At 63.1% G+C, this 24713-nt stretch overlaps 1 protein-coding gene across 4 annotated transcripts; it reads left to right on the top strand.

Annotated features, from left to right (window-relative positions):
- Nucleotides 1-450: 450 nt before the first annotated feature.
- Nucleotides 451-24124, top strand: HCFC1 (host cell factor C1). Of its 4 annotated transcripts, XM_049644483.1 has the most exons (27): nucleotides 452-1869; nucleotides 7972-8120; nucleotides 8298-8458; nucleotides 9066-9274; nucleotides 10182-10266; nucleotides 10771-10877; nucleotides 12030-12209; nucleotides 12314-12372; nucleotides 12580-12673; nucleotides 12954-13114; nucleotides 13647-13844; nucleotides 14155-14379; nucleotides 14528-14632; nucleotides 15126-15345; nucleotides 15644-15786; nucleotides 15934-16072; nucleotides 16256-16476; nucleotides 17125-18610; nucleotides 18895-19058; nucleotides 19690-20134; nucleotides 20533-20853; nucleotides 20969-21087; nucleotides 21173-21310; nucleotides 21692-21877; nucleotides 22544-22844; nucleotides 23402-23465; nucleotides 23715-24124. In XM_049644483.1, exons 1-27 carry the CDS (start codon nucleotides 1677-1679, stop codon nucleotides 23752-23754), a joined length of 5913 nt encoding a protein of 1970 aa, XP_049500440.1. In that variant the 5' UTR covers nucleotides 452-1676; the 3' UTR covers nucleotides 23755-24124. The 4 variants fall into 4 exon arrangements, with proteins under 4 accessions (XP_049500438.1, XP_049500437.1, XP_049500440.1 ...); XM_049644481.1 differs by having other exon boundaries at nucleotides 451-1869; nucleotides 12314-12673; XM_049644480.1 differs by having other exon boundaries at nucleotides 451-1869; nucleotides 12314-12673; nucleotides 19558-20134.
- Nucleotides 24125-24713: the final 589 nt, after the last annotated feature.

The following is a 24713-nucleotide window of genomic DNA, read 5'->3' as shown; positions in this document are numbered from 1 at the left end:
CGCGGGCGGTGGCGCCGGCGCTCGGGGGCGGGGCCGGCGAGCCTGGGAGCCGGCTACGTCACCGCCCACTCGCCCCGCCTCCGACTCCCCCCGTGGCGTGTCTTGGGCCGCTTCTCCCGCGGCCCCTGGGTGTGGGGAGCGGAAACATGTCCACTCTCCGGCCCAAGCTGCAGCTCTAACGTTTCCCGTCGGCCGTCCCCAGCAGCCTATGCCCTGTGTCCACTGCTAGTTAGAGGCAACTCCTCGGGCGTGTGTTCCTTAAGCGACCCGGGGGAATGTTCCCAGGGGGGGCGGGGCCGAGCTCGTTTGAGGCATCCTCATCCGGGCATTCACCAGAGGCCTCAACCGCCATCTTTGTTTTGTGCTGAAAGTCGCTATTGACGCCCGTGGACGGCCGGGCGAAGGGAAGTGGCAAGATGGCGGCTCCCAGGGCGGAGGCGTGAGGGCGCAATGGGGGGGGAGGGGGTGGGCCGCGGGGCTGGGCGCGCCTGCGCCTGACCCGAGAGCGGCCTGAGCCCTAGCTAGGCGCGCGGTGGACCTGGGCCCTCGCCCCGGGGCAGCGCGGGGGTCCTTTAAGAGGCCTTGGCTCTGAGAAGCCGTGCGAGGGCGGGGGGTGGGGGGGAAACAGTGACGTAGTCCGACTCCGCCCCCTCGCCCGACCGCCGTTGCCGCCATGTTTAGTTGTTACTTCTTCACACAAGATGGCGGCTCCCAGGGAGGAGGCATGAGCGCCCTGCCGTTACCGCTCCTCCTGCCGTACAGTTGCCACTCCGGGGCCTAACTCTGGCTCTTTGGAGCGGCTCCTGTGGGAAGGAGTCATAAAGAGGGAAGCGAGGATCGGACGCTGCCTTGCGTTTGGTTTGCAGTGGAAGAACTGACCCAGGAGGAAGAGAATAGGGGGGAAGGGGGAGTTAGTCTCAAGATGGCGGCTCCCAGGGCGGCAGGCGCAGCCTGAGCAGCAGAAGCGGACTCAGGGGAGAGGTTCGAGACCTCACAAGCTGTACGGCGCGAGTCTCCGACCAGCCCCCGAGAATTCGAGTTCGTTCCACTGGCCTCCGGCGCGCCTTTGTCCTTTACGAGTGTCGAGGCTGTTTCGGGAGCGGCGGCTGCACTAAGCGCTGGGCGGGGAAGCGGGACGGTCTCAAGATGGCGGCTCCCACAATTGTGGTGTGAGCGCCGGCGGGGCTGGGACAACCGCGGCGCTTGTGGCTCCTTTCCACCCGCCCCGGAAGCCGGCCAGTGCAGGGGACTTGGGGGGTGTGGGAACCGGGCCGGGGCTCCGCCATTTCCGGCGGGGGAGGGCTACGACTGAGGAAGGGAGGAGAGAGGGACGGCTCAAGATGGCGGCTCCCAGGGCCTCCCGCCCGAGCTTGTAAGCGGGAGCGCCCGAGCGAGTTGTCAGGGCGGCGGGACTCGGCGGCCTCCGGCTTCTCGGGGCTAGGCGCTCGAAAGTTTCGGGAGGCTCTTGAAGAGACGGGGTGAGCTAGAAGAAGGGGAAGAGCCGAAGGGAAGGAGGGTAGTTAAGATGGCGGCCTCCATGGAACCGTCCACCGCTGTGTGAGGAACCGCTTCTCCGTGAGAGCTACCTTAGACGAAAGGGGGTGTGTGTGAGAGGAATTGGGGGGGCTCCCTTCCCGCTTGGTGACTTTTCCCCCACCGCGGCCTTCCCCGTAACTATGGCTTCGGCCGTGTCGCCCGCCAACTCTCCAGCGGTGCTTCTGCAGCCCCGCTGGAAGCGAGTGGTGGGCTGGTCGGGTCCAGTGCCCCGGCCCCGCCACGGCCACCGAGCCGTGGCCATCAAGGAACTCATCGTGGTGTTTGGCGGCGGCAACGAGGGGATAGTGGACGAACTGCACGTGTACAACACGGGTGAGTGCAAAGCCCGCTGGGTCCTGGGATCTTTCCCTCCCTCCCTCCCTCCCTCCCTCTCCTCCCTCTCCTCCCTCTCCCTCGTCTTCCCTCCCTCCCCTCCTCCCCCTCTTTCCCTCCTCCCCTCCCTCCTCTCCGCCCTCCCTCCCCTCCTTTCTCTTCCCCTTCCCTCCTGCCTCCTCTCCCTCCCGTTCCTCCCTCTCCCTCCCGTTCCTCCCTCTCCCTCCGCACTGATCTGCTCTCTCTCTTCCGAGACCCTTTGGTCGGCCCGGCTTCTGTGCCTTATCCTGCTCTCTCCCCGTTCTTCCTCTGCCCGCCCCCCCCCCCCCCCCGCGTTTGAGGGGTGCTTTTCATTATCCGACAGAAATCCAGTCCGGTTGGTGAGGGGGCGGGGGCGTCGCCGGCGTTGACTCGAGACAGACACCGTTACCCCGCCGGGCGGGCGGGCTGGCGGATGCGTCCCTTTGGCGCAGGCAAAGTCCCACCCCCTTCTTCCCTCCTTCTGCGCCTGCTCAGCTCTTCTTCCTCTTTGATGCTTTTTCGGGAGAAATGACAGCTTCTAGATGACGGATTAGGGGCAGAGTTGAGCCCCTGATTCCGACCTGGGGGGTTGTGTGCCCCGCTGGGTGACCGTCTCAGGGTTTGTGCACCCACAGATAGGGCGGCGTTGCTGCTGCTCCCCCTTTTGCCATTTAGTTCTGCGGTGTTTGCTCCAAATTGCTTCTTTTTTGGATCGGGGGCCCTCCGGTGTAGGAGGTGAATTCCAGTGACCCCATGGTGGGCTAGGTGGACCCTTACCTCTCCTCTTTCTGTGAGGCCGAGGTTGCCGTGCCCCCGTCCATACCTCCCCCAATCCCAGGGCGCTGTTAATCGGGAGGAACGGGATTCCTCGGGACACACAAAGCTGCGGTGCGTGCCCCTTGCCTGGCGTCCTTGCCAGGTCTCGGACTGGGCCGCAGCCTCCTGCAGCCTCTTGCCCGTGGCGGCCCCTTGGCCTGGTTTGCACACGGAGCCGTTGCCTGTGGAAGGGACGTTGGCTCATGGCGCCTCGCCTTGCTCAGAAGGAGGGGCTGGGCACTCTCCCTGAGGCCAGCGGGCCTGTGTGCGCTGTGTTCTGGGGGGGAGAGCGGGAGAGAGCCTAAGACGCCCCCCCCCGGAGGGGGGAGAGCAGTCTCACAGCGCGCCCTGCACACCCACACGCCTGTCAGTGGTCTTTCAGGAAGTTCCCCTCTGTGGGGGGTTGGGGGGGGGGACGCGTTGGGGTCGGTGGCTGGGAGCTGTTTTCCAGCTCTGCCCCCAGGCATCACATCTAGCAGACTCCATTTCTCCAGGTCTGTTCTCTCCCAGGGCTCTGGCAATACCAGCTCCTTGAGTCTGGGCCCCACCTCCCACCTGTGAGGGTGCTCTGGGGTTGGGAGTTGGCGCCCAAGGGAGAAAGTGGTTAGAGCAGTGAGGGCTGGGTGCTCCCCTCCCCCTCCCTGGAGGCAGAGTGCAATTTTCTCCGCACCTTGTAGCTGGCTGCCCCTACCGAGTTGACTTTCAAAGGCTGATGGGTCGCTGGCGACCCTTTGCATTCCGGCTCTCGGCACCTGTTGCCTCCAGCGAGGCCGGGCTGGTTGGCGGTGCTCCCTGCCGGCGTAGACAGCTGCGATGGCCGCAGTCAGCCGGGGAAGGTGAGGCTGAGGGGCAGGGCTGTTTTTAGAGAGGCCGTCGCCCTGAGCAGAACCTTCTAAACTCCTTGGACTGTCTTTATTCTCACAAGGCCCGGAGCAGGCTCCTTAACAGGGAAATACAATTTTAGAAAGTAGGACAGGGGCCTAATTACCATCAGCTCTGAAGTCCACTGCTTCCAGGGACTTCTGCATATTCATTAGTTTATGAAAATGAATCGGGCCACTTTGGCATTAATTCATTCCCCATCTGCAAGTGTGGGTCGTGTAGTAGAGGGTAGTCCGCCTTCCGAAGGGCCGCAGCCCCGGATTCCTCCAGTTAGCAATTTGGAAACTGCCCTTATCAACTCCTTAGGCGATTTCTCAGGAGAGTCACCAGCAGACCCAACTCCCGGGTCCTCACCAAGTGTTGCCCGTTATCTGAAGGGCGCAGGAACTTGGCCGGCTTTCGCTGTGTGTCCGCGCTTCTGGTAGCTGCAGGGTTCTTGGGCTCCCCTCGGGACAGATGGGGCTTGGTGTTGCCCTCCTGCCGCCAGTGGCGGCACGGCTGCCTGGCTGCCTTTCCGCTTGCCGGCATTTTGGTTTAAGTCAGGGCAGGGCAGATCCTCGCGCCTCTTCCCTCTTCTCTCGCCCTCTTCCTTCTGCGGGACGGGAGACCCATTCCTTGTTGTTGAGCTCGGTGGGCGCGTTTGGGGCGCTTGTGAGCACTTTGCCGTCTTGGTTAGCTCGGTGGTCTGGGGGTGACGAGCTGGGGGCCAGCAGGTGTGTGTGAGAAAGTGTGTCCTTCCTCTTCAGCGGTGGTTACCACGGCGGCTGTGGGATACTTGATTGGCCTTTGGGAGTTCTTTTTTTTTTTTTTTTTTTTTTAATTTTTTTTAACATTTATTCATTTTTGAGAGTGATAGAGGCAGAGCATGAGCAGGGGAGGGGCAGAGAGAGAGGAAGACACGGAATCAGAACCAGGCTCAAGGCTCTGAACTGTCAGCACAGGGCCTGACGTGGGGCTCGAACTCATGGACTGCGAGATCATGACCTGAGCTGAAGTCGGATGCTCAATCCACTGAGCCACCCAGGCGCCCCAACCTTTGGGAGTTCTTAGGGTAGCTACTGTCCTTGGCCTTGGGGAGTTGTATTTCAGGGTAGCAAAGCGGATTATGGAGGACCTGGTACCAAGGGGAGACTGTGGCCAGTCACCACATCAGCTGCCCAAGGCTGGTCTGCGTCCGTGGTTCTTTAACGTCCATTGACTGTTAACAGCTGGAAGGAGCATTGCAAAGCATCTAGCGGAGCTTCCTTGTTTTTGCACATGAGGAAATTGGGGTCTGAGAGGGGAAGTGACAGGTCTAGGGTCACCCTGCCAGCTGGTGGTAGGGTCACGCGGGAGTGCCTGGAGTCCAGCTCTTCCTGGACATAGTTGGGCTCTCTTCTTAAGTTAACAGGCACAGGCCACCCCCTTGGAAACACCTCGCTGCTCCCCTGTCCCTGTAGCTCATTGGTCACTAAGTTGAGCTTGTCTCAGATCCGTTCCCCCTCCATTATGAGACCTCCCCTCTTCTCACTTGGCTTTTGCAGTCACTTCCTGATTGGCCCTGTTAGTTTCATTTGTCAGGAAATCCTGTTCACCCTTCAAGGCCTGGCTCCACAGTCACCTTTTCTGAGAAGCCCCCCTGCCAAATTGCCCTGTTCTGTGCTCCCCAGACTTGACCTTGGTGCAGACTCCCCCCCCCCCCCCCCCCCCCCCCGCCCCGGGCTGCTTTTCCCATCATGGGGGGGGAGGGCGTGGCAGCCTTCCTACTACATTGGAAGCTTGAGGATGGGAGCGGTCTACTCTGTGCCTCCCCGCACTTGGTGTTGTGTCTGCCACACAGGAAGCGCCGTGTTATGACCGAGCAAACAGAAGGGCTACCGGTCGGTCGGTCTACCCAACTGTGCCAACTGTGAGGGTGCGGGTCTCTAGGGGAGGGTGCATAGAGGTTGACGGGAGCAACTACAGGTGGGTTTGGCAAGTGTGGAAAGGGGTGGGAGCGGCTGGTGAAACACGGAAACTGCGGGTGTCAGGCTTGCTGAGGAGAGACAAGGTGGAGTCAGGTTTCTGACCAGCCCACGGAGGGTCCTGTGTGCAGGTGGCCTCCTCTCCTCAGACCACGCCCCCAGCTGCGAGCATTGACCCGGCTGGAGTGAATGGAGAACAAGGGACCGGAGGCGGGGTTACGAGACTCCCCGCTGGATGAACTACAGATAACGTGATTGAGGGGCAGCTGAGAGCAGCCGGTGTGTTTGAGGCAGCGGTGCCATCTGGAGGGCAGCACTGGGGCTGTGGCTTCATGCCACCAAGTGCCCGACGGACCGCTCTTGATGGCGGTGTAGGGCCCCTGCCCTGTGTTCTAGAACAAGACCAGCGCCTCTGAAATGAGGGGTGTCACAGGTCACTTCCAGCCTGGCCGGCCGCATCAGCGATGAGAGCGGGATAGGAAAGCGGCGGGTCGGTCCTGTTTGCCCTGTAGCTTTGTCCCAGGCCTGACCGCTGGCCCCATGGTGGCCCCGTAGCTGCGTGCAGCAGCCCAGAGGGCGCTCAGGTGAGCGAGGATAGCCGATTCCTCCCTGTACATGGGGCCGTTGGTGGGCACCTAGCGGTCGCTTTTAAGCTGGTGACAAGGTTCTTGCCTGCGTCTGTCTGTTTTGCTCTATAACCTCAGGTAAGTCACCTCCTCTCTTGGGTTCCGTTCCTTTATCAATTGAGGGAGCTCGGCCTAGGCAGTCTCCCAGGTTTCTTTCAGCTTTTTATCCTGGTAAGTTGGATGAAACTTCCAATTTGTGCATGGGTGGTTTGCCTCGGCACAGAAAGCTGCTGCTTTTCTTGGTTTGTTTTTGCCCCAGGAATGACAGTGAGGGAGGGAGCCGGGACCTGGGGTCTGGGCGCACGCGTGTGCAGCAGGCAGTGCAGCCTCACACCTGCACCAGGACGACGGCAGAGGGGGACAGTGGTGCTGGACGTGCTGGAGTCCCAGTGACCCCACCGAACCATTGAAGGGGGGAGGGGGTCAACAGCCTGTTCCACAGCAAAGCTGGAGAGGTGGGGAGTGGGGAGTGACAGGAACGCTTTCACCTCAGGAAAGGCTGTAACTGTCCTGGGGGTTATGGGTGTGCTTTTAGATGAGGACAGGCCTTTGGGCCAATGCGCACATGAGGCCCCCGGGTGACAACAAAGGACTTGTTACCTAGTACGCAGGAAGGATGTATGCATAACCAAGTACGTGCCTGTGCAGAGGTTGAGAAGGACAGAGGTTGAGAAGGAGTCGAGCGGCCGGGGCCCCCCAAGGCCCTCCCCGTGGGACTATCCTGACCCTCATTTGGACTCCAGGGCTGCCCCTTTCACGCTCCGGTGCCTCCGTCTCAAGTCACTGACGTTTGACCAATACCGGTTTAGGGGCACCGAATCAGATTTGCATCTGGCGCCCGGTTTGAGGTTTTTGGAGAGTGTGGCGTGCCGTTTAGGGAGAGTCCTTTAAATAATGTGTAATGAGAAGGACCCCTCAGAAGAGGAGGATGTGTGCCCCGTGACTCTTCTGGGAGGCCCTGGCTTGGCAAGCGTCTGGGGAGCTGAACATAGGACACAAGCCTTAAGTGAGGGAAGGAGCGGGGTGCTGGATGGTTCTGGTGGTCTCCCCACCCCAGCCCCGGTTACAGGGGATGGATTTCGGGGGATGCTTTTGCAGCCAGCAGAGGCTGTGGAGGCTGCCTCAGAAGCTGATGCTACTGCCACCGCTTCTGGATTTCAAGAATGTTCTAGATTGGTGTGGGTGTGGCATGAGGGGAGGGGTGGTGTGGAACATCACCTAGGAAACGCCAGCCGAGATGGAGTCTTGCCCCCCTCCCTGGCTCTCCTCAGCCAGCAGACTGGACTTCTTTGATTGGCCACCCTCACCTGCTCGCCTCCTGCCACCGGCACCTGCAGGGAGGGAGGGCACTGGCTGGTCATGGTCACTCTGTGAACCACTTGGAGGTGTGGCCCCCGTGCCCCCAGGAAGAGGTGCATGGGGCCACCGAGAGGGTGTCTTGGGTGTTAGGCCTTTCTTTCCAATGATCCACTGAGCAGTTGGGGAAGGAAGTCAGAGCCCACGTTCCCAGAAGCTAATGAATTAGTGACTTCCCGCTTATTAAGACGACCTTGATGAGAAGCCAGGTGGTTGCAGGCTGTCGCAAGGTGGCTTCTGAGGCAAGGGACTTAAAAGATGGCTCGGATAGGGTGCTGGGACTGGGTACTGAAATGAGAAGGCCCCACACCCTGGGACAAGGAGGCGCTGCCTTGGCTCCTCCTTTGTCAGGCCATGTTTCGTGGGCTGCTGGATTTGGGGAGTGGGAGGAGTGGGGGCTCTGGTTCTTAGGAGTCCCCAAGGTATTCTGACTTCTTCCTCTTCCTTTCGTTCCCCAGCGACTAACCAGTGGTTCATCCCAGCCGTGAGAGGGGACATCCCCCCTGGGTGTGCCGCGTATGGCTTCGTGTGTGACGGCACTCGCCTGCTGGTGTTTGGTGGGATGGTGGAGTATGGGAAATACAGCAATGACCTCTATGAGCTCCAGGTAACGGCCCCCAGCGTGCTCCCCGTGTGGGGGTGGGGGTGGGGAGGCTGCCCAGGAGGCCTCCCATGGTCCCGTGCCTCCCTCACCCCTACCGGGTCCTCCCTCCACAACAAATGGCCCAGGCCCCGATGGTGGCCGGCTCGTTCCTGATTAAATCCCTGAGTCTTGATTTTGCAGGCAAGCCGGTGGGAATGGAAGAGACTCAAAGCAAAGACGCCCAAAAATGGACCCCCTCCGTGTCCTCGGCTCGGGCACAGCTTCTCCCTCGTGGGCAACAAGTGCTACCTGTTTGGGGGCCTGGCCAACGATAGCGAGGACCCCAAGAACAACATTCCGAGGTGAGGCCTCGTCCTCTCCGCGTGCAAGCCCATGAGGGTGGGTGCGCTTCGCCACATGCCAGCCAATGGCACCGTGCGGGGTTCCTTCCTTCTGTGATGTGAGAGGATGACGCTAGATGCCCTCGAAGGAGTTTCTGGCTCCGAGGTCTCTAACCAAGAGGAGGTGGCATGGCAGGAGGGCTGGGCCCAGGGGTCAGCAACCCACCTTGCCTTGGGCCGGTCTCTGCTCCTCAGGCCACCTTGGGGCTGGCGCTCTCCTTCCTAGCCCTTGCTACCTGCAGACTTAGTGGTGATATTTTCCAAGGCTGGTGGCTGAGTGCCTTCGTGAAGTCTGAAGGTAGTCCCAAGCCAGCACCCCTCTTCCCCCGGGGGCCCACGTACAGTGCCTGGCTTTGTGTGCGAGGCAGCCTGCCGCTCCCCTCGGACTCACACTTATCCTTGGGAGCTTCTGGCAGCCCCTCCTCCGGGCTGAGGGTAGAGGAACTTGGAGTTCAACGTAGATTTGGCCCCCTCTGTCTCCCAGGGAGTCTGCCGTTCACCCCTAGAAGCTGCCGAGGCCTCTGGTGCGTGGAGTCAGCGCTTGCCAGAACTGACCTTTCTTCTGCAGGTACCTGAATGACTTATACATCCTGGAATTGCGGCCGGGCTCCGGAGTGGTGGCCTGGGACATCCCCATCACTTACGGCGTTCTGCCTCCACCCCGGGAGTCCCACACTGCTGTGGTCTATACTGAGAAAGACAACAAGAAGTCCAAGCTGGTGATCTATGGAGGGATGAGCGGCTGCAGGCTGGGGGACCTTTGGACCTTGGATATCGGTAAGACATGGCTACGGCTGTTCCGGGAGCCTCGGAGCAAAGTTAGCAGACTGGGCTGGGCCACCGGCGTAGGGTGGTGAGACGGGGCTGACGGCCCAGGGAGCGAGTGTACTGCTCTGCCCCTCGTCCTCTGGGGCGGGGGGCCCCTGTGTGCGTCAGTCACCTTTGCCCCGAGCTTGTGGCACTGCTCTTAAGAAAGAGCGAGGCTCGGTTGGCTGAGTTGGTCTGCCGTCCTATAGGAGGATAAGGGGAGAGAAGCGAAGATCTTTCTAGGATGGAATTATCTAGATGAGGTAGCGTTCATCCGTGGTGGACTCTAACAGGAGTGGCATGCCCTGGTGTGTCACGGTCAGGTGGGATGTTGAGAGACCATAAGACCTCGAGGGGCTCCTTGGGCCGGTAAGCAGGGTGGGTGTGAGGAGTGGTAGGAGGCAGCTTGGGTGTTCGACCTGAAGGCAGGCTGAGGGAGAAGCTGGCCGGCGGCACCTGTCCGGTAGGTCAGCGCCGGCACTCAGAGGAAACCGGTGATCGCGAGTGAGATTCCTGGCGCCTGGCCTGTGGACGGTGGGGTGGGGGCCGGTGCGCTAGCAGAGGGGGGGGCGTGGAGTGCAGCGCCTGTGGGGGACGCGCCCCAGCCCCGAGGGACGCAGCTGCCTCCTAGCAGGTGCTCAGGAAGCGTGGGAGGGGCGCAGCCGCCAGGATGGTGAACGCGGCTCGGGAAGTGCTGGCACCTGCCGGCCAGAGGGCCTGTCGCGGGCTGGAGGGAGCGCAGGCCCGGAATTCTTACGGTGCGCGCAGGCACCCACCTTCCAGAGCCTTCCCTGCTTCTGGGCAGCGTCCTCTGGGTCGGAGGGCCCGTGTCTGGCATGGCGTAGGTGACCCTCCCTCCCTCCCTTGCTCTGCACAGAGACTCTGACGTGGAACAAGCCCAGTCTCAGTGGGGTGGCGCCTCTTCCCCGGAGTCTTCACTCAGCCACGACCATAGGAAACAAGTGAGTAGCGGCCACGGCTCTTGTCTTCCCGGCCCGCCCCCACCCCCACAGGGCTCTCGGTTTTGTTCCTGCAATTCCTAAGGCCTGCCGAGGCCCCTTTCCGGCTGGGCTGGCCTTCCGCAGCCCTGTCTTTACATTACGGCCCTGGGAGACCGAGACAGACTCGGGGTAGAGGGGCGCAGACTGTCCTAGATACTCTCCACGAGCAGCCGGGTGTCTTTGTCAGTGCCAAGGTCCCAAAGCGAATATGAGAATGACGGGGACTGAGGTGAGCTTTAGATGAGCTCGAGTAACGGCTCCACGTGGTGGAGGTGACGCAGGTCTTGTGAGGGCTGAGCCACCGAGAAGGACAGGGTGGCATCGAGAGCTTTCATGCGTCCTGGGGGCCTCTCCCGGGGAGAGCTGGAGGACCAAGCGTGTTTAGAACTTTCTGGATGGAAGAGGTGGCCTCTAGCTCGGCACCTCCTCTACAACCCTCTCCTACTCTTCCCTCCTTCGTCCCAGAATGTACGTGTTTGGTGGCTGGGTGCCTCTCGTCATGGATGACGTCAAAGTGGCCACACACGAGAAGGAGTGGAAGTGTACCAACACACTGGCTTGTCTCAACCTGGGTATGGCCTCCTCGGGCTCGGAGTAGCCTGTGGAGGGCTGCGGGAGGCTGGCCCTCCTCGGTCCCGAGAGCTGTGTGGGGTGTGCTTCTAAGGCCCGTGCCCCTCGAGTCCACGAGAGGCAGCCACTGGTGCGAGCACTCTGAGGGCGCTCCCTGCTTTCATTTTTGAGTAGGCTCTTTTCCTACACGTGGCCCGCCGTCGAAAGCACGGACGCTTAACCGTGCGCAGCCTCCCTCCCGCCTCCTATCCTGCAGAGGCAGCCGCGCTGGTGGCTTCTCCTCCCCACTGCAGGGACTTTTCTACATGTCCAAGCGTCGTCTGTAGGTTCCTTTATAAACAAACACGACGGCAGCCTGCTCTCGGCGCCGCGCCACGCCTGGCTTTTCGCTTTACTCTGTCTCGGAGACCGTCCCGTCCCATCCCCGCACGGCGAGCGGCCTCATTCTTTTGAATTGCTATCGAGGTGTTGAAACTTGCACAGACGCTACTCCGTGAGTATCCTTGCACTGTCCTCACCTCCGTGCAAGTGTATTTGAAGGGTAAAAGCCTAGAGGTAGGATCACTGTCGAAGGATGTCACCAAGCCATCCTGCACAGAGGCTGTGCCCGCGTAGATGCCCCCGGCAGTGCCGGCGTGGCGACCGTCAAACAGCTCTTTGCCAAGTTCAATAGGTGATTGACTCTCCCCACGGGCCGGCCCCCCAGCACCCCTGGCTCACCTTGAACCCCGGCTACCACAGGCACGGGAATCAAATTGCCAGGCACCTTATGGTTTAAGTTTGCGTTTCGCTTATTTTGAGCGAGGGTATGTATTTTCCCCTAGATCCTCCTGTCGCCTTTTCCGTAACTTGCGTTCCTCTTTGCCCGTCTCTTTTCTACCTAGGCTCTTGTGTTGTTTGATGTGCGAGAAGTGAGACCTCTGGCTGTGCGTTTCAAATAGTTTTCCCAGTTTGTGGTTTATAATTATATCTTTTACGGTCTTTTTGCCATACCGAGTTATCTTTCGTTCGTTCATTTGTTTGTTTTTAATTTAGTACTCTTTAATGACTTCCTGGTTTGGATTCCCCATCCCTGACAGCGAAAGGCCAGAGGGCCACTGGGGGTTGTGGGTTCGCTTGCCGTCCTCACTGACCTCCAACCCCACCGTCCCCAGATACCATGGCCTGGGAGACCATCCTGATGGACACGCTGGAGGACAATATTCCCCGGGCCCGAGCCGGCCACTGTGCCGTAGCCATCAACACCCGCCTGTACATTTGGAGTGGGCGCGACGGCTACCGAAAGGCCTGGAACAACCAGGTCTGCTGCAAGGACCTGTGGTACCTGGAGACAGGTGAGGCGGCTGCACGGGGGCCTGCGGGCCTGCCGCGGCGCAGTGGAGCCACAGCGCGGGGCCTCCCGGCGCGACCCCTTCTCACCGGCCGTGCCCTCTTGCAGAAAAGCCACCACCCCCGGCCCGGGTACAGCTGGTACGAGCCAACACCAATTCCCTGGAGGTGAGCTGGGGGGCCGTGGCGACAGCCGACAGTTACCTTCTGCAGCTCCAGAAATATGACATTCCCGCCACGGCCGCTACTGCCGCCTCCCCCACGCCCAATCCAGTCCCGTCTGTGCCCGCCAACCCTCCCAAGAGCCCCGCCCCGGCAGCAGCCGCACCTGCCGTGCAGCCGCTGACCCAGGTAGGCATCACGCTCCTGCCCCAGGCTGCTGCCGCGCCCCCGACCACCACCGCCATCCAGGTCTTGCCGACGGTACCCGGCAGCTCAATCTCCGTGCCCACGGCGGCCAGGACTCAAGGTGAGCGGGGCCTCGCACTTCAGAGGGTAGGGGCTACTTGCCGGGAGGCCGTGTGCCCGAGAGGGCCGCTGAAGATAGCACACCCGGCCGTCGGTGGCACTGGCTTGTGGCCGAGTGCTGGGGCCGGGAGAAAGCTCGGGCCCGCTCGCGGGGACAGTGGCTGAGGGTGTCTGGAAGGACCAGGTGTGAAGCGCCAGCAGGTCCCAGAAGCAGTTCGCGTTCGCACCGGGTGTGACAGAGGCCCGGGCCTCTGCTGATGGCCACCTCCTTCCCTCGCCAGGCGTCCCCGCTGTTCTCAAAGTCACCGGTCCTCAGGCTACGACAGGAACCCCGCTGGTCACCATGCGACCTGCCAGCCAGGCTGGGAAAGCCCCCGTCACCGTGACCTCCCTTCCTGCAGGCGTGCGAATGGTTGTGCCGACGCAGAGTGCCCAGGGCACGGTGAGGAGCTGGTGGGTGGGGTGGGATTTCCTGGTGGTTGGTGGCACCCAGCCTTAGTGCCGTTCAGCCTGGGCTTTTCTGGGCCAGGAATGTACCGGTGAGGCAAATTGTCCTCACTCAGTTAATACGAGTTAATAAGTTGATGCCTCGGAAGGACTTCCCTGCTGTCTGAATCTGATTCAGACAAGGGCATCTTAAACGTGAACTTCCTTGTTTGGAACCCTGCAGGGAGGACCTAGGCACCTGGCGTTTGACCCAGGGCCAGGAGGAGAGAGCTGTGTCTAATTCTGTGGTCTTTAGAAAGTATCTAGAGCTTCTGGCAAAATCCTGTTGCTGGGCCACTGCACCCGGTCAGCGGCAGGGGCCAAGGTGGGGCCGACAGGTGCTGCTGGGAGGGACGCCGGGCGGGACGGAGGCTCTCCGGGCAGGGCCAGGCCTCTCGATGGGTTCTGCTGAAGCGTCTGGAGCAGGGGGCGAGGCAGCCTCGGTCCTGGTGCCGAGTGTGGACTCACGCCCCCTGTGCCCACCGCAGGTGATTGGCAGCAGCCCGCAGATGAGCGGCATGGCCGCGCTGGCAGCTGCAGCTGCCGCCACCCAGAAGATCCCGCCCTCGTCAGCGCCCACGGTGCTGAGTGTCCCAGCAGGCACGACCATCGTCAAAACCGTGGCTGTGACGCCAGGCACCACCACCCTCCCGGCTACGGTAAAGGTGGCCTCCTCGCCGGTCATGGTGAGCATTCCTTGTGCCGGGTTCTGAGCCGGGGGAGCCTTGGGGCCGGGGGCTTCTGAGCGCCGTGTTAAGACAGCAGTCATTCCCTCTGGGCTTTGGACCTGCCCCCATGGGGCCACCGGCCCGTAATTGCCGCTTGCCACGGGCTCTGGAACGAGTGGGTACTTTTCGGGACGTGGCAGCCTGAGGCTGGCCTTGCTCTCCGTCCGTGCGGGAAAGGCAAAGCCCGGCAAGCTGCTTCGGGCCCCTCTGGGCGGAAGCTGGGCCTCTCCACCCTGCCCCACTCATGGCTCGTCACCACCCCTTCAAGGTGAGCAACCCGGCCACTCGGATGCTGAAGACTGCGGCCGCTCAGGTGGGGACGTCTGTCTCCTCTGCTGCCAACACATCCACCCGCCCCATCATCACAGTGCATAAGTCGGGAACTGTGACAGTGGCCCAGCAAGCCCAGGTGGTGACCACGGTGGTGGGTGGAGTCACCAAGACCATCACCCTGGTGAAGAGCCCAATCTCTGTCCCAGGAGGCAGTGCTCTGGTGAGTGACGGGTGCCACCCTGCTGCATGGGGCCGCGACCGGCCTGTGGCGCTACCCCGGGCCTGGGCCCGGGTCAGGAGAGGCCAGACCCAAGCCGTGCTCGTAATTGGTTTCCGGATCACTCCTTGCTCCGTCCTTTCTGTTTCAGATTTCCAACCTGGGCAAGGTGATGTCAGTGGTTCAGACCAAACCGGTTCAGACTTCAGCGGTCACAGGCCAGGCATCTACGGGCCCGGTGACTCAGATCATCCAGGTGAGCTTGTGGGACCCAGACTCTGACACCCACGAGGGGGCTCCGGGCCACAGGAAGGAGTTGTGTCCCCTCCCGGAGAAGATCCCTCGAGCACGTGTGGTGCAGAAAGTCCTGCTGCTTGGTGCGGTCGCTCTCAGTCTTCAGAACATCCCCTAAGCCGCTCGGGCCACCGGTAGAGAGTAGCCGGAGCAGACCTTCTGCCACCGTTTGCATCGTGGTAGTCGGTGGTGTCCGTTCACCTTGTTCTCCTCCGGCTGTTTTCCTTTTCGAGACGTACTTTTTGTTTGGCCTTTTTTTTTGAAAGTTAAGTAAGCTTTGTGCCCAGCACACGAGCACAGAGCCCAGTGCCGGGCTTGAACTCCCAACCCTGAGGTCAAGACCTGAGCTGAGATCAAGAGTCGGACCCTTAGTCGGCTGAGCCACTCTTTGCATCTAGACGTTGTCGTCGACGTTGTTGTTGTTGAGTAGGCTTCCACGTGTTTTTCTGTCGCAGACCAAAGGGCCCCTGCCGGCCGGGACCATCCTGAAGCTGGTAACCTCCGCGGACGGCAAGCCCACCACCATCATCACTACCACGCAGGCCAGCGGGGCCGGGACTAAGCCCACCATCCTGGGCATCAGCAGCGTGTCCCCGAGCACCACCAAGCCGGGCACGACCACCATCATCAAGACCATCCCCATGTCGGCCATCATCACGCAGGCCGGCGCCACAGGTAGGGGCCTCCGCGGTGCGCTGGCGAGGGGCCGCTCCAGGAGGCGGACGCCAGATGGGCAGACGGGGGCTGGGCTGCGGCGTGCTTTTGCTTTTGTTCTCCTTTTTCTCTCTCCTCTCTCTCTCCTTGCCTCTTGTCGCACGTTCATAGGGAGGTGGCGGGGCTGCGGCTGTACCTGGCACTCTGTTTGCAGTGAGGGGCAGTGGGAGGGACTGCTTGGAAGAGGGCCCGAGGGAAGTAGGGAATGGGCGCCGGAGAAGAGGAGCTCCAGAGGCCAAGCCGCCCTTCTCCCATCCAGGTGTGACCAGCAGTCCGGGCATCAAGTCCCCCATCACCATCATCACCACCAAGGTGATGACTTCAGGAACCGGAGCGCCTGCCAAAATCATCACAGCTGTCCCTAAAATCGCCACTGGCCACGGGCAGCAAGGAGTGACCCAGGTGAGGCGTGCCGGGCCCTCCCCTCACCCCAGTGTCCAGGCCAGGACCCCAGCAGGCCACACGTGTCCTGAGGGGCCTGGGAGGGGGGCAGCCCAGGCTCTAGGCAAGCTGAGAGTGACGCAGGGGCGATTTCCTCTGGCATTCCAGGTGGTGCTAAAGGGGGCCCCCGGACAGCCGGGCACCATCCTCCGCACCGTGCCCATGGGGGGTGTCCGCCTGGTCACCCCCGTCACCGTCTCTGCCGTCAAGCCAGCAGTCACCACGTTGGTTGTGAAGGGCACCACAGGTGTGTAGCCTGTAGGCTGGGCCCGCTTCCCCACAGGAGGGCTGGCGGGGGGCGCCGGCGCCCTCCCCCCGCCCCCCCCCCCCCCCCCCCCCCCCCCCCCGTTCCCTTGGGGTGTGCCGGAGGAGAGCTGCCGGAAGGGAGGAGGTGCGTCCACCGGCCTTACCGCCCCCTTCCTGCTCTTAGGCGTCACGACCCTGGGCACAGTGACAGGCACTGTCTCCACCAGCCTTGCCGGAGCTGGGGGCCACAGTACCAGCGCCTCCCTGGCCACGCCCATCACCACGTTGGGCACCATCGCCACTCTCTCGAGCCAAGTGATCAACCCCACCGCCATCACCGTGTCGGCTGCGCAGACCACACTGACAGCGGCCGGCGGGCTCACCACCCCCACCATCACCATGCAGGTAGGGCGGCCGGAGAGCACGGTGCTAAGGGGCGTGGGGGGGCACATGTCTGTGACCCCAGGCGGGCATGTCTGAGCCCCAGCTCAAGGCTTCCGGGCTTTGTCTTGGGGCCCTGTGCCACGTCCTCTTTTCCTCCCCCACGTGGCACCCGGGGCCCGCGTCCCTGTCGTGCCACGTGATTCTCAGTCACTGTCTAACCGTCCGTCGTATTGAGACCTCAGACGCGAGGCCTTTCCAGTGGTTGAACACTGGGCTGTTCGACTCGCGATCTAGAGCACGCGACAGATCCCCTTCACGTGCAACATGGCACTTTTCTTCCTATCGTCCGTCTTCCAGCTGAGTCCGTAGAAGCGGCAAAGCCTCTGTTGCTGGCCTTTGTGTGGTGCTGGGTTAGCGGGGTTCCCTCCCTGACCCCACAGCCGCTCCCCAGTGCCTGTGGCCTTTGAGGTGGGGATCGTGTCTCTTCCCCGGTCCCTGAGCAAGCCACCGTCTGGGGGTCAGAGGGCAAGTGGGTTCTGGATTGACCAAGGAGGCTGTTCCTTTAGGAGCCCACGTGGTCCCGGCAGCACGGGTGGCGCTACAGGATGGTGGGAGGGACGGGCAGACGGGAAGTTCCCAAGCTGACTTCCCATCTGGCGTCTCCCGCAGCCTGTCTCCCAGCCTACCCAGGTGACGCTCATCACGGCGCCCAGTGGAGTCGAGGCCCAGCCCGTGCATGACCTTCCTGTGTCCATTCTGGCCTCGCCCACCACAGAACAGCCCACGGCCACGGTCACCATCGCCGATTCAGGCCAGGGTGAGGTGCAGCCGGGCACCGTGACGCTGGTCTGCTCCAACCCGCCCTGCGAGACCCACGAGACGGGTACCACCAACACAGCCACCACCACCGTCGTGGCTAACCTCGGGGGGCAGCCGCAGCCCACCCAAGTGCAGTTCGTCTGTGACAGACAGGAGGCAGCCGCTTCTCTCGTGGCCTCGACGGTGGGGCAGCAGAACGGCAGCGTGGTTCGCGTCTGCTCCAACCCGCCGTGCGAGACCCACGAGACGGGCACCACCCACACGGCCACCACCGCCACGTCCAACATGGCCGGGCAGCACGGCTGCTCCAACCCGCCGTGCGAGACCCACGAGACCGGCACCACCAGCACCGCCACCACCGCCGTGTCGAGCATTGGCGCCGGCCAGCAGCGAGACCTCCGCCGTGCCTGCATGGCCGGCACCGCTCCTGCCGTGGTCCGGGTCGGCGTGGCCGCCGGGGTGTCGGAGGGAGCCCAGGGCTCCGTCAAGTCCTCGTGCCAAACCCGCCAGACCGGCGTGACCGGTACCGCCATGACTGTGCTGGCCACCGGGGCCCCGTGCTCGGCCGGCCCGCTCCTTGGGCCGGCCCTGGCGGTGGAGGCCGGCGGCCGCGGCGCCACCTTCGTGCAGCTGGCCGCCGTGAGTGGCCAGGTCAGACCCAGCGGCCCCGTGGCCGCCTTGAGTCAGCTGGCGTCCGTGGGACGCCAGCCGGAGGCTCATCACACCCACACGACCAACACCCCCACCACGGTCCGCTCCGCCATGGGTGCCGGAGAGCCCGGCGAGGCACGGGGGACCCCCACACCCGTGTACGAGAGCTCGGCCAGCGGCGCCGTGACTGTGACGGCCCTGGAGGCGCTGCTGTGCCCCTCGGCCACCTCGAGCCAAGTCTGCTCCGACCCGCCGTGCGAGACCCACGACACGGGCACCACCCACACCGCCACTACCTCGAATGCCGGCAGCGCCCAGCGGGTCTGCTCCAACCCACCCTGCGAGACCCACGAGACGGGCACCACCCACACGCCCACCACGGCCACGTCCAACGGGGGTGCGGGCCAGCCTGAGGGCGGGCAGCAGCCCCCCGCCGGCCGCCCCTGCGAGACACACCAGACCACGTCCACCGGTACCACCATGTCGGTCGGCGTGGGCGCCTTGCTCCCCGTGGAGTCCGGCTTGGAGGTGGCGGCGCCGCCCTCCATCGCCCCCCAGGCTGCTGCTTCGTTGCTGGCTCCTTTCCCGACGCAGAGGGTGTGCTCCAACCCCCCTTGTGAGACGCACGAGACGGGCACCACGCACACAGCCACCACCGTCACCTCGAACATGAGCTCAAACCAAGGTGAGCGAAGGCCGCCAGCCCGGCGTTCGTCGTCTCCCCGAGCCCGGGGCTTGGGGGCTGAGGGAGGTGGAGACCGAGAGGTCCCCTTAGCCACAGGCCGGTACTTAGATTTCTTGGGGCTCGGTTTCCCAGCAGAGGGTAGAGTTCTCCAGGTGACTGTGTCCCCTGGGGGCAAAGCCAGCTGGAGGCCCTCGGGCTCCTGCTGACCTGCCTCCCCACCCCCACAGGCCCCTACTGGCCTAGTGCTTGTCACCCTTCTCTCTGCTTGCCCCCCTCCTCTGCAGATCCCCCACCAGCCGCCAGTGACCAGGGAGACGTGGAGAGCACCCAGGGCGACAGCGTGAACATCACCAGCTCCAGTGCCGTTACGACAACCGTGTCCTCCACACTGACGCGGGCTGTGACCACTGTGACACAGTCCACCCCGGTCCCGGGCCCCTCGGTACCGGTAAGAGCCCCGGGAGGATCCCCTCGTACCTCCTCTCTGCTGCTCACGGCACCCGTGGCCTGTACCGTTCCCGAGTTGGACACCAGGTGTCGCTCTTGCACCGAGCACACTGCCGCGCCTCGGCCCTCTTGCTGACCATAAAAGGGCTGCCTGGGGCACCCAGGCCTAGCGTCTTACAGACGCTTCTGTTTCCTTCGCTGTTTCCCACGGCTTGTCGTTTGGCAGTAACCTGTAAGAGGGACACGGCGGGAGCCTGGGTGCCCCTTTGGCTAAACCAGGAAGCCTCTCTGAGGATGGGTGAAAATCAGCCAGCAGGTCCCAAGGGTCTCTCTCTTCTTGCTGCACTCGCTCGCTCTCAGTCACCTGCTGCCCCTCCCCGTTGAATGGGGTTTTGCTGGCCCACGGAGAGTGAAAGTCGAGGCCTACAGGGAAGGATGAAGGCTGCCTGCTTCTGGCCGCTCCCTCCTCCCCGCTGACGGGGGCTTCTCTCCCTTTCTAGAAGATCTCATCAATGACTGAGGCTACCCCAGGGGCTCTGACCACCGAAGTCCCCATCCCAGCCACGATAACAGTGACCATAGCCAACACAGAAACTTCTGACATGCCCTTCTCTGCTGTTGACATCCTGCAGCCCCCAGAGGAACTCCAGGCCTCACCAGGGCCCCGCCAGCAGCTTCCGCCACGGCAGCTCCTGCAACCCGCCTCCACGCCCCTGATGGGGGAGTCCGCCGAGGTCCTGTCAGCCTCCCAGACCCCTGAGCTCCAAGCCGCCGTGGATCTGAGCGGTACAGGGGACCCCTCTTCGGGCCAGGAGCCCGCCAGCTCCGCCGTGGTGGCCACTGTGGTGGTCCAGCCGCCCCCACCTACACAGTCTGAAGTAGACCAGCTGTCGCTTCCTCAAGAGCTGATGGCCGAGGCCCAGGCAGGCACCACCACCCTCATGGTGACGGGGCTCACCCCCGAGGAGCTGGCGGTCACCGCTGCCGCTGAAGCAGCCGCCCAGGCTGCAGCCACCGAGGAGGCCCAGGCCCTGGCCATCCAGGCGGTGCTCCAGGCTGCGCAGCAGGCCGTCATGGGTAGGTGTTGCGTGGGGGGGCAGCTCGCCACTCTGTCTTCGTCGAGGCCATATGGGAGACCCAACGGGGAGATGGGGCCCTCGAGCGGAGCAAAGACACGGGGTTCTGGAGCCTCCCTGCTGACAGCTCTGGCCGGATGGCCGCAGTGATGGGCGGCCTGAGGAGAGGTGGCTCAGTCCACAGCAGGCAGCCTGAGTCAGATGTGACGGCGGCAGGGTGGGGGACCAGCGTGGCGGCTCGGCCGGGCTGGGCATGGATGGCACCCAAAAAGTTAGGCAGGGTCCCTTGGGCCGGGGAGGGCCCGGAAACAAGGTCTGCAGGCCTGCGGCCGGCGATGGGTTGCCCTGGCCGGCGCTCCTCTTGAGTAGCGTCTCTCTCCCCCCCCCGCCCCCCCGGAGCAGGCACCGGGGAGCCCATGGACACGTCTGAGGCGGCGGCGGCCGTGACGCAGGCCGAGCTGGGCCACCTGTCCGCCGAGGGCCAGGAGGGCCAGGCCACCACCATCCCCATCGTGCTGACGCAGCAGGAGCTGGCCGCTCTGGTGCAGCAGCAGCAGCAGCTGCAGGAGGCACAGGCCCAGCAGCACCACCACCTGCCCACCGAGGCCCTGGCGCCTGCCGACAGCCTCAACGACCCGGCCATCGAGAGCAACTGCCTCAACGAGCTGGCCGCCGCCGTCCCCAGCACCGTGGCCCTGCTGCCCTCCACGGCCACTGAGAGTAAGCGGGGCCGGCCAGCCGACGCGTGTGGTGTGGCCCGAGGGCAGCCCCCTCCCCCCCGCCGTGGCAGCCGGGTGTCTGGGGCCGTGCCCGCTGACGTCTTCTTTCCTCGCAGGCCTGGCTCCGTCCAACACGTTTGTGGCCCCCCAGCCGGTCGTGGTAGCCAGCCCCGCCAAACTACAGGCCGCGGCGACCCTGACTGAAGTGGCCAATGGCATCGAGTCCCTGGGCGTGGTGAGTCTTGTACGACGGGGCTTCGGGGGGTGCTGCCTTTGCGCCCCAGAGGCTGAGGGTGTGAGCCCTCCTTCTCCTCTTCCAGAAGCCAGACTTACCGCCCCCGCCCAGCAAAGCCCCCGTGAAGAAGGAGAACCAGTGGTTCGACGTGGGCGTCATTAAGGGTACCAACGTAATGGTGACACACTATTTCCTGCCACCAGACGATGCCGTCCCGTCCGACGTAAGTTTTCCTGGGAGCCGATGCCCTTGGCGGGGTGGATCCTGGCCGTGAGGCAGGTATCCAGGCTCGTGGGAACCTCGGAAGCTTCCCAGGGGTGCCTGTCTCGGGGCCGGCCCCGAGCACAGCCAGGCGTAGAGCCTTCTCCACGCGCTTTTCCTGCGCCCCTCGAAGCAGCAGAGGAGCGCAGGCTTGGCCCCCTCCCGCCGCTGCCGGCCCTTTCCCCGTCTCCCTCTCCCACACGGGTCCGCATCTTCCCCGGGATAGGACGCTGCTCTGCTGGCCCCAGAGCCCCACCCCAGAACTGCGGGCTCGGCAGCGGGGTTTACGTGCCTCTCTTCCCTCTCTCCCTGCTCTCCCTGCTCTCCCGGCCTCTTGTGCTAGGATGACTCGGGCGCCGTCCCCGACTACAGCCAGCTGAAGAAACAGGAGCTGCAGCCGGGCACGGCCTACAAGTTCCGTGTCGCTGGGGTCAACGCCTGTGGCCGGGGGCCCTTCAGCGAGATCTCCGCTTTCAAGACGTGTCTGCCCGGCTTCCCGGGGGCTCCCTGTGCCATTAAAATCAGCAAAGTGAGTCTCGCCGCGGGGCGGGCCTATCCCCAGCTCGTCCCCCACCTGCCCGCGGCAGGGCGGGCCCAGCCTCAGTCCGCACACGGGGTGCTCCCTTCTGTGCTGGGCCACGTGGGGGTGACTCAGCAGGGGCCCCAGGACGTGGACGGTCCGCCGGGCATGGAGTGCAGCTTCTGGTCCCGGCTGTCACCGGTTGCTGGAGTGACGGGGGCAGATTCCTTCCGGCTGCCCGTCGTCCTCCTGCTCCCTGACACGGCAGCTCGTGTTCGGTGTGGGTCTGTTACGTGCCGCGTTCCCTGTGGCTCGTTCGGAGGTCTGGGACCTGATGAGGAAACTGAGGCACCGAGAGGCTAAGTGCCAAGTCACACGTTAGGTGGCCGAGCAGGTGGATGAAGGCTGTGTCTTCAGTCCCCGCTCGTTTTATTTTGTCGTTACGCCGGGCCGCCTTCCAGGTTGGGGCAGGCGAGGCCACGTTCTCCCAGCTCCTCGTGTCTGCTGTGTCTACCGTGAGACGGGGCCGTTGTGTCAGGAAGAGGGGCGGGGTCTGAGCAGCGGGTTCTGGAAGCTGTGATGTGTTCTCACTCCTCTGTCCCTGGGCGGGCAGATGGAGATCGAGGTATAAAGGCCAAAGACGGCATGGCTTGACCTCTGCCCCCTTGCTTCTAGAGTCCAGATGGTGCTCACCTCACCTGGGAGCCGCCGTCCGTGACGTCCGGCAAGATCATCGAGTACTCGGTGTACCTGGCCATCCAGAGCTCACAGGCCGGTGGCGAGCCCAAGAGCTCCGCCCCAGCCCAGCTGGCCTTCATGCGGGTGTACTGCGGGCCCAGCCCCTCCTGCTTGGTGCAGTCGTCCAGCCTCTCCAACGCCCACATTGACTACACCACCAAGCCCGCCATCATCTTCCGCATTGCCGCCCGCAACGAGAAGGGCTACGGCCCTGCCACCCAAGTCAGGTGGCTGCAAGGTGGGTGTCGTCCGTCAGGCTCCTTGGCCGAGCCCCGGGTGGGGTGGGCTGACCTGGTCCCAAGCGGGACTTTGGAGCTTTGTTACAGACTCAAGGGAGGTGGCCTCGGGTGCTAGGGAGGAGTCAGAGGGCGGCAGGAGGGGCACCTTGCCGCCTCTGTGGGCTCGGGGAATGCTGTCCAGGGTTGTTTGAGGCGAGATAGGGACGGCGAGAACTTGAAGTAGGAGGCACAGGGTGAGGCCCGAGCCCAGGTGGCGGGGGGGTGGGGGGGAGCGGAGGCCCCGGGATGCCCTCTCAGGTTTTGTGCCAGTTCCCCTGAGGCTGATGACGGGAGGACAGGGAGGGCCTCGGAGCCTGAGCCCGGGGGGCGACCGCGGGAGGTGGCACACGCAGGCTGAGTGGCCGGCTGCCGACTCGGGCCGACGGGCTCCGGAGCGTGCGGGTGGGGGCCACACTGTCCCCACGGTTGCCCTCTCGGCCTGTGTGCTGCCGTGTGACTGAGGCCGTCCTGCCTGCCCGCCTCGCTGAGCTGCTTACTGTGCCGTCTTTCCCTTCAGAAACCAGTAAAGACAGCTCCGGCGCCAAGCCAGCCAGCAAGCGGCCCATGTCCTCTCCGGAAATGTAAGCAGGATGCCCCTTTCGGGAACCTTCGAAGGCTGGGGGTTAGAAGGCTGGGGGCTCAACCACTGGGAAGAAGGAGCAGTGGCGATAGTATGGCTCTTCTCTTCCCTAGAAGGATTGGAGAGTGCTAACTGGGTATGAACTCCTACCAGGCCCCAACCACAGAGGTTCAAGTCCCTCCCGCGGTTTCCCAGCACTGCCGGGACCCTTGCTGATAGTGTCTTTCCTCTTTTCTTTTCTTCTTCCAAGGAAATCCGCTCCAAAGAAATCTAAGGCAGATGGTCAGTGAGAGGCAGCTCCCTGCTCCTGGATTCTTCGCCACACCCCCTCTGCTTCAGGAACGCCACCTGCCAGGGCCCACCCACCCCACCCACCCGGCGCTCAAACTTCACCCTCAGGAGCCACTGGCCGCCACTCATTCTCTCTCCCTTTCTGTTTTTAAAATAATCTCAAGAAAGCACATTTTATCATTGCCGCGGGTGGGAGCAGAACCCAGATCTGGAAGAGCAGCGAGCACGTCCGGTGGCAGTGAGCCCCCGACCCCAGCCACGCCGGGGCCCTCGACGGGCGCTACACAGAGACTTTGGACAAAGAAGACAGAACGGAGAGCGTGCCTCTTGCAGCTTCTCACCTTGGTTGGGGGGGGGGGGGGTTGGGGGGGGAGGGGGCGGCCCGGGGCGGAGGGGGTGCGGCAAGGAAGCGGAAGGAAGCCAGCCCCGGCCCCTCCCCTGGCCCGAGAAGACCGGCGGGCGCCCGCGCACCACATGTCCCATCTGCTTCTGTTTTACCTGTTACCTTTGCATCTCCGCCACCTGGCGGCCCGTGCTTGAGCTTTGTCCAGCCCTGTCAGCCTGGCGATTTCTCAGCGGCCTTCGTACTCCGACCCTCTCCCCTTCCCTCTTCTTTCCTGGGTAGAGAGCTAGAACGCAAGAAGAAAGCGAAAGGAAGGGGGAAGAACCGGCCCCTGGTGGTGGCCTGAACAGTGTTCTGTGCAAATCTCCTGACTCCCGGCGGGTTGGAGGGCAGCCCCCAGCGAGCCCGGCTTTGGCCCCTGGGTCGGGGTAGGGGCCACACCACCAACTGCTGCATTTGTTGTATTTTTTTTTTTTAAGTTGGAATTGATGAAGTTAACATTTTTATTGTAATTTTAGCCTTAGTGTGTGGGGTTTTGTCCCTTTTTCATTGTTGTTAGTTGTGTACAGAACGTGTATCTTTTTCTTTCTTTTTTTTTTTTTTTTTTTTAACTTT

The sequence above is a fragment of the Panthera uncia genome, chromosome X (assembly GCF_023721935.1).
Source record: "Panthera uncia isolate 11264 chromosome X, Puncia_PCG_1.0, whole genome shotgun sequence".
Lineage (NCBI taxonomy): Eukaryota > Metazoa > Chordata > Mammalia > Carnivora > Felidae > Panthera > Panthera uncia.
The sequence above is the reverse complement of the archived record's forward strand: the minus strand, read 5'-3'. Positions and strand labels throughout refer to the sequence as shown.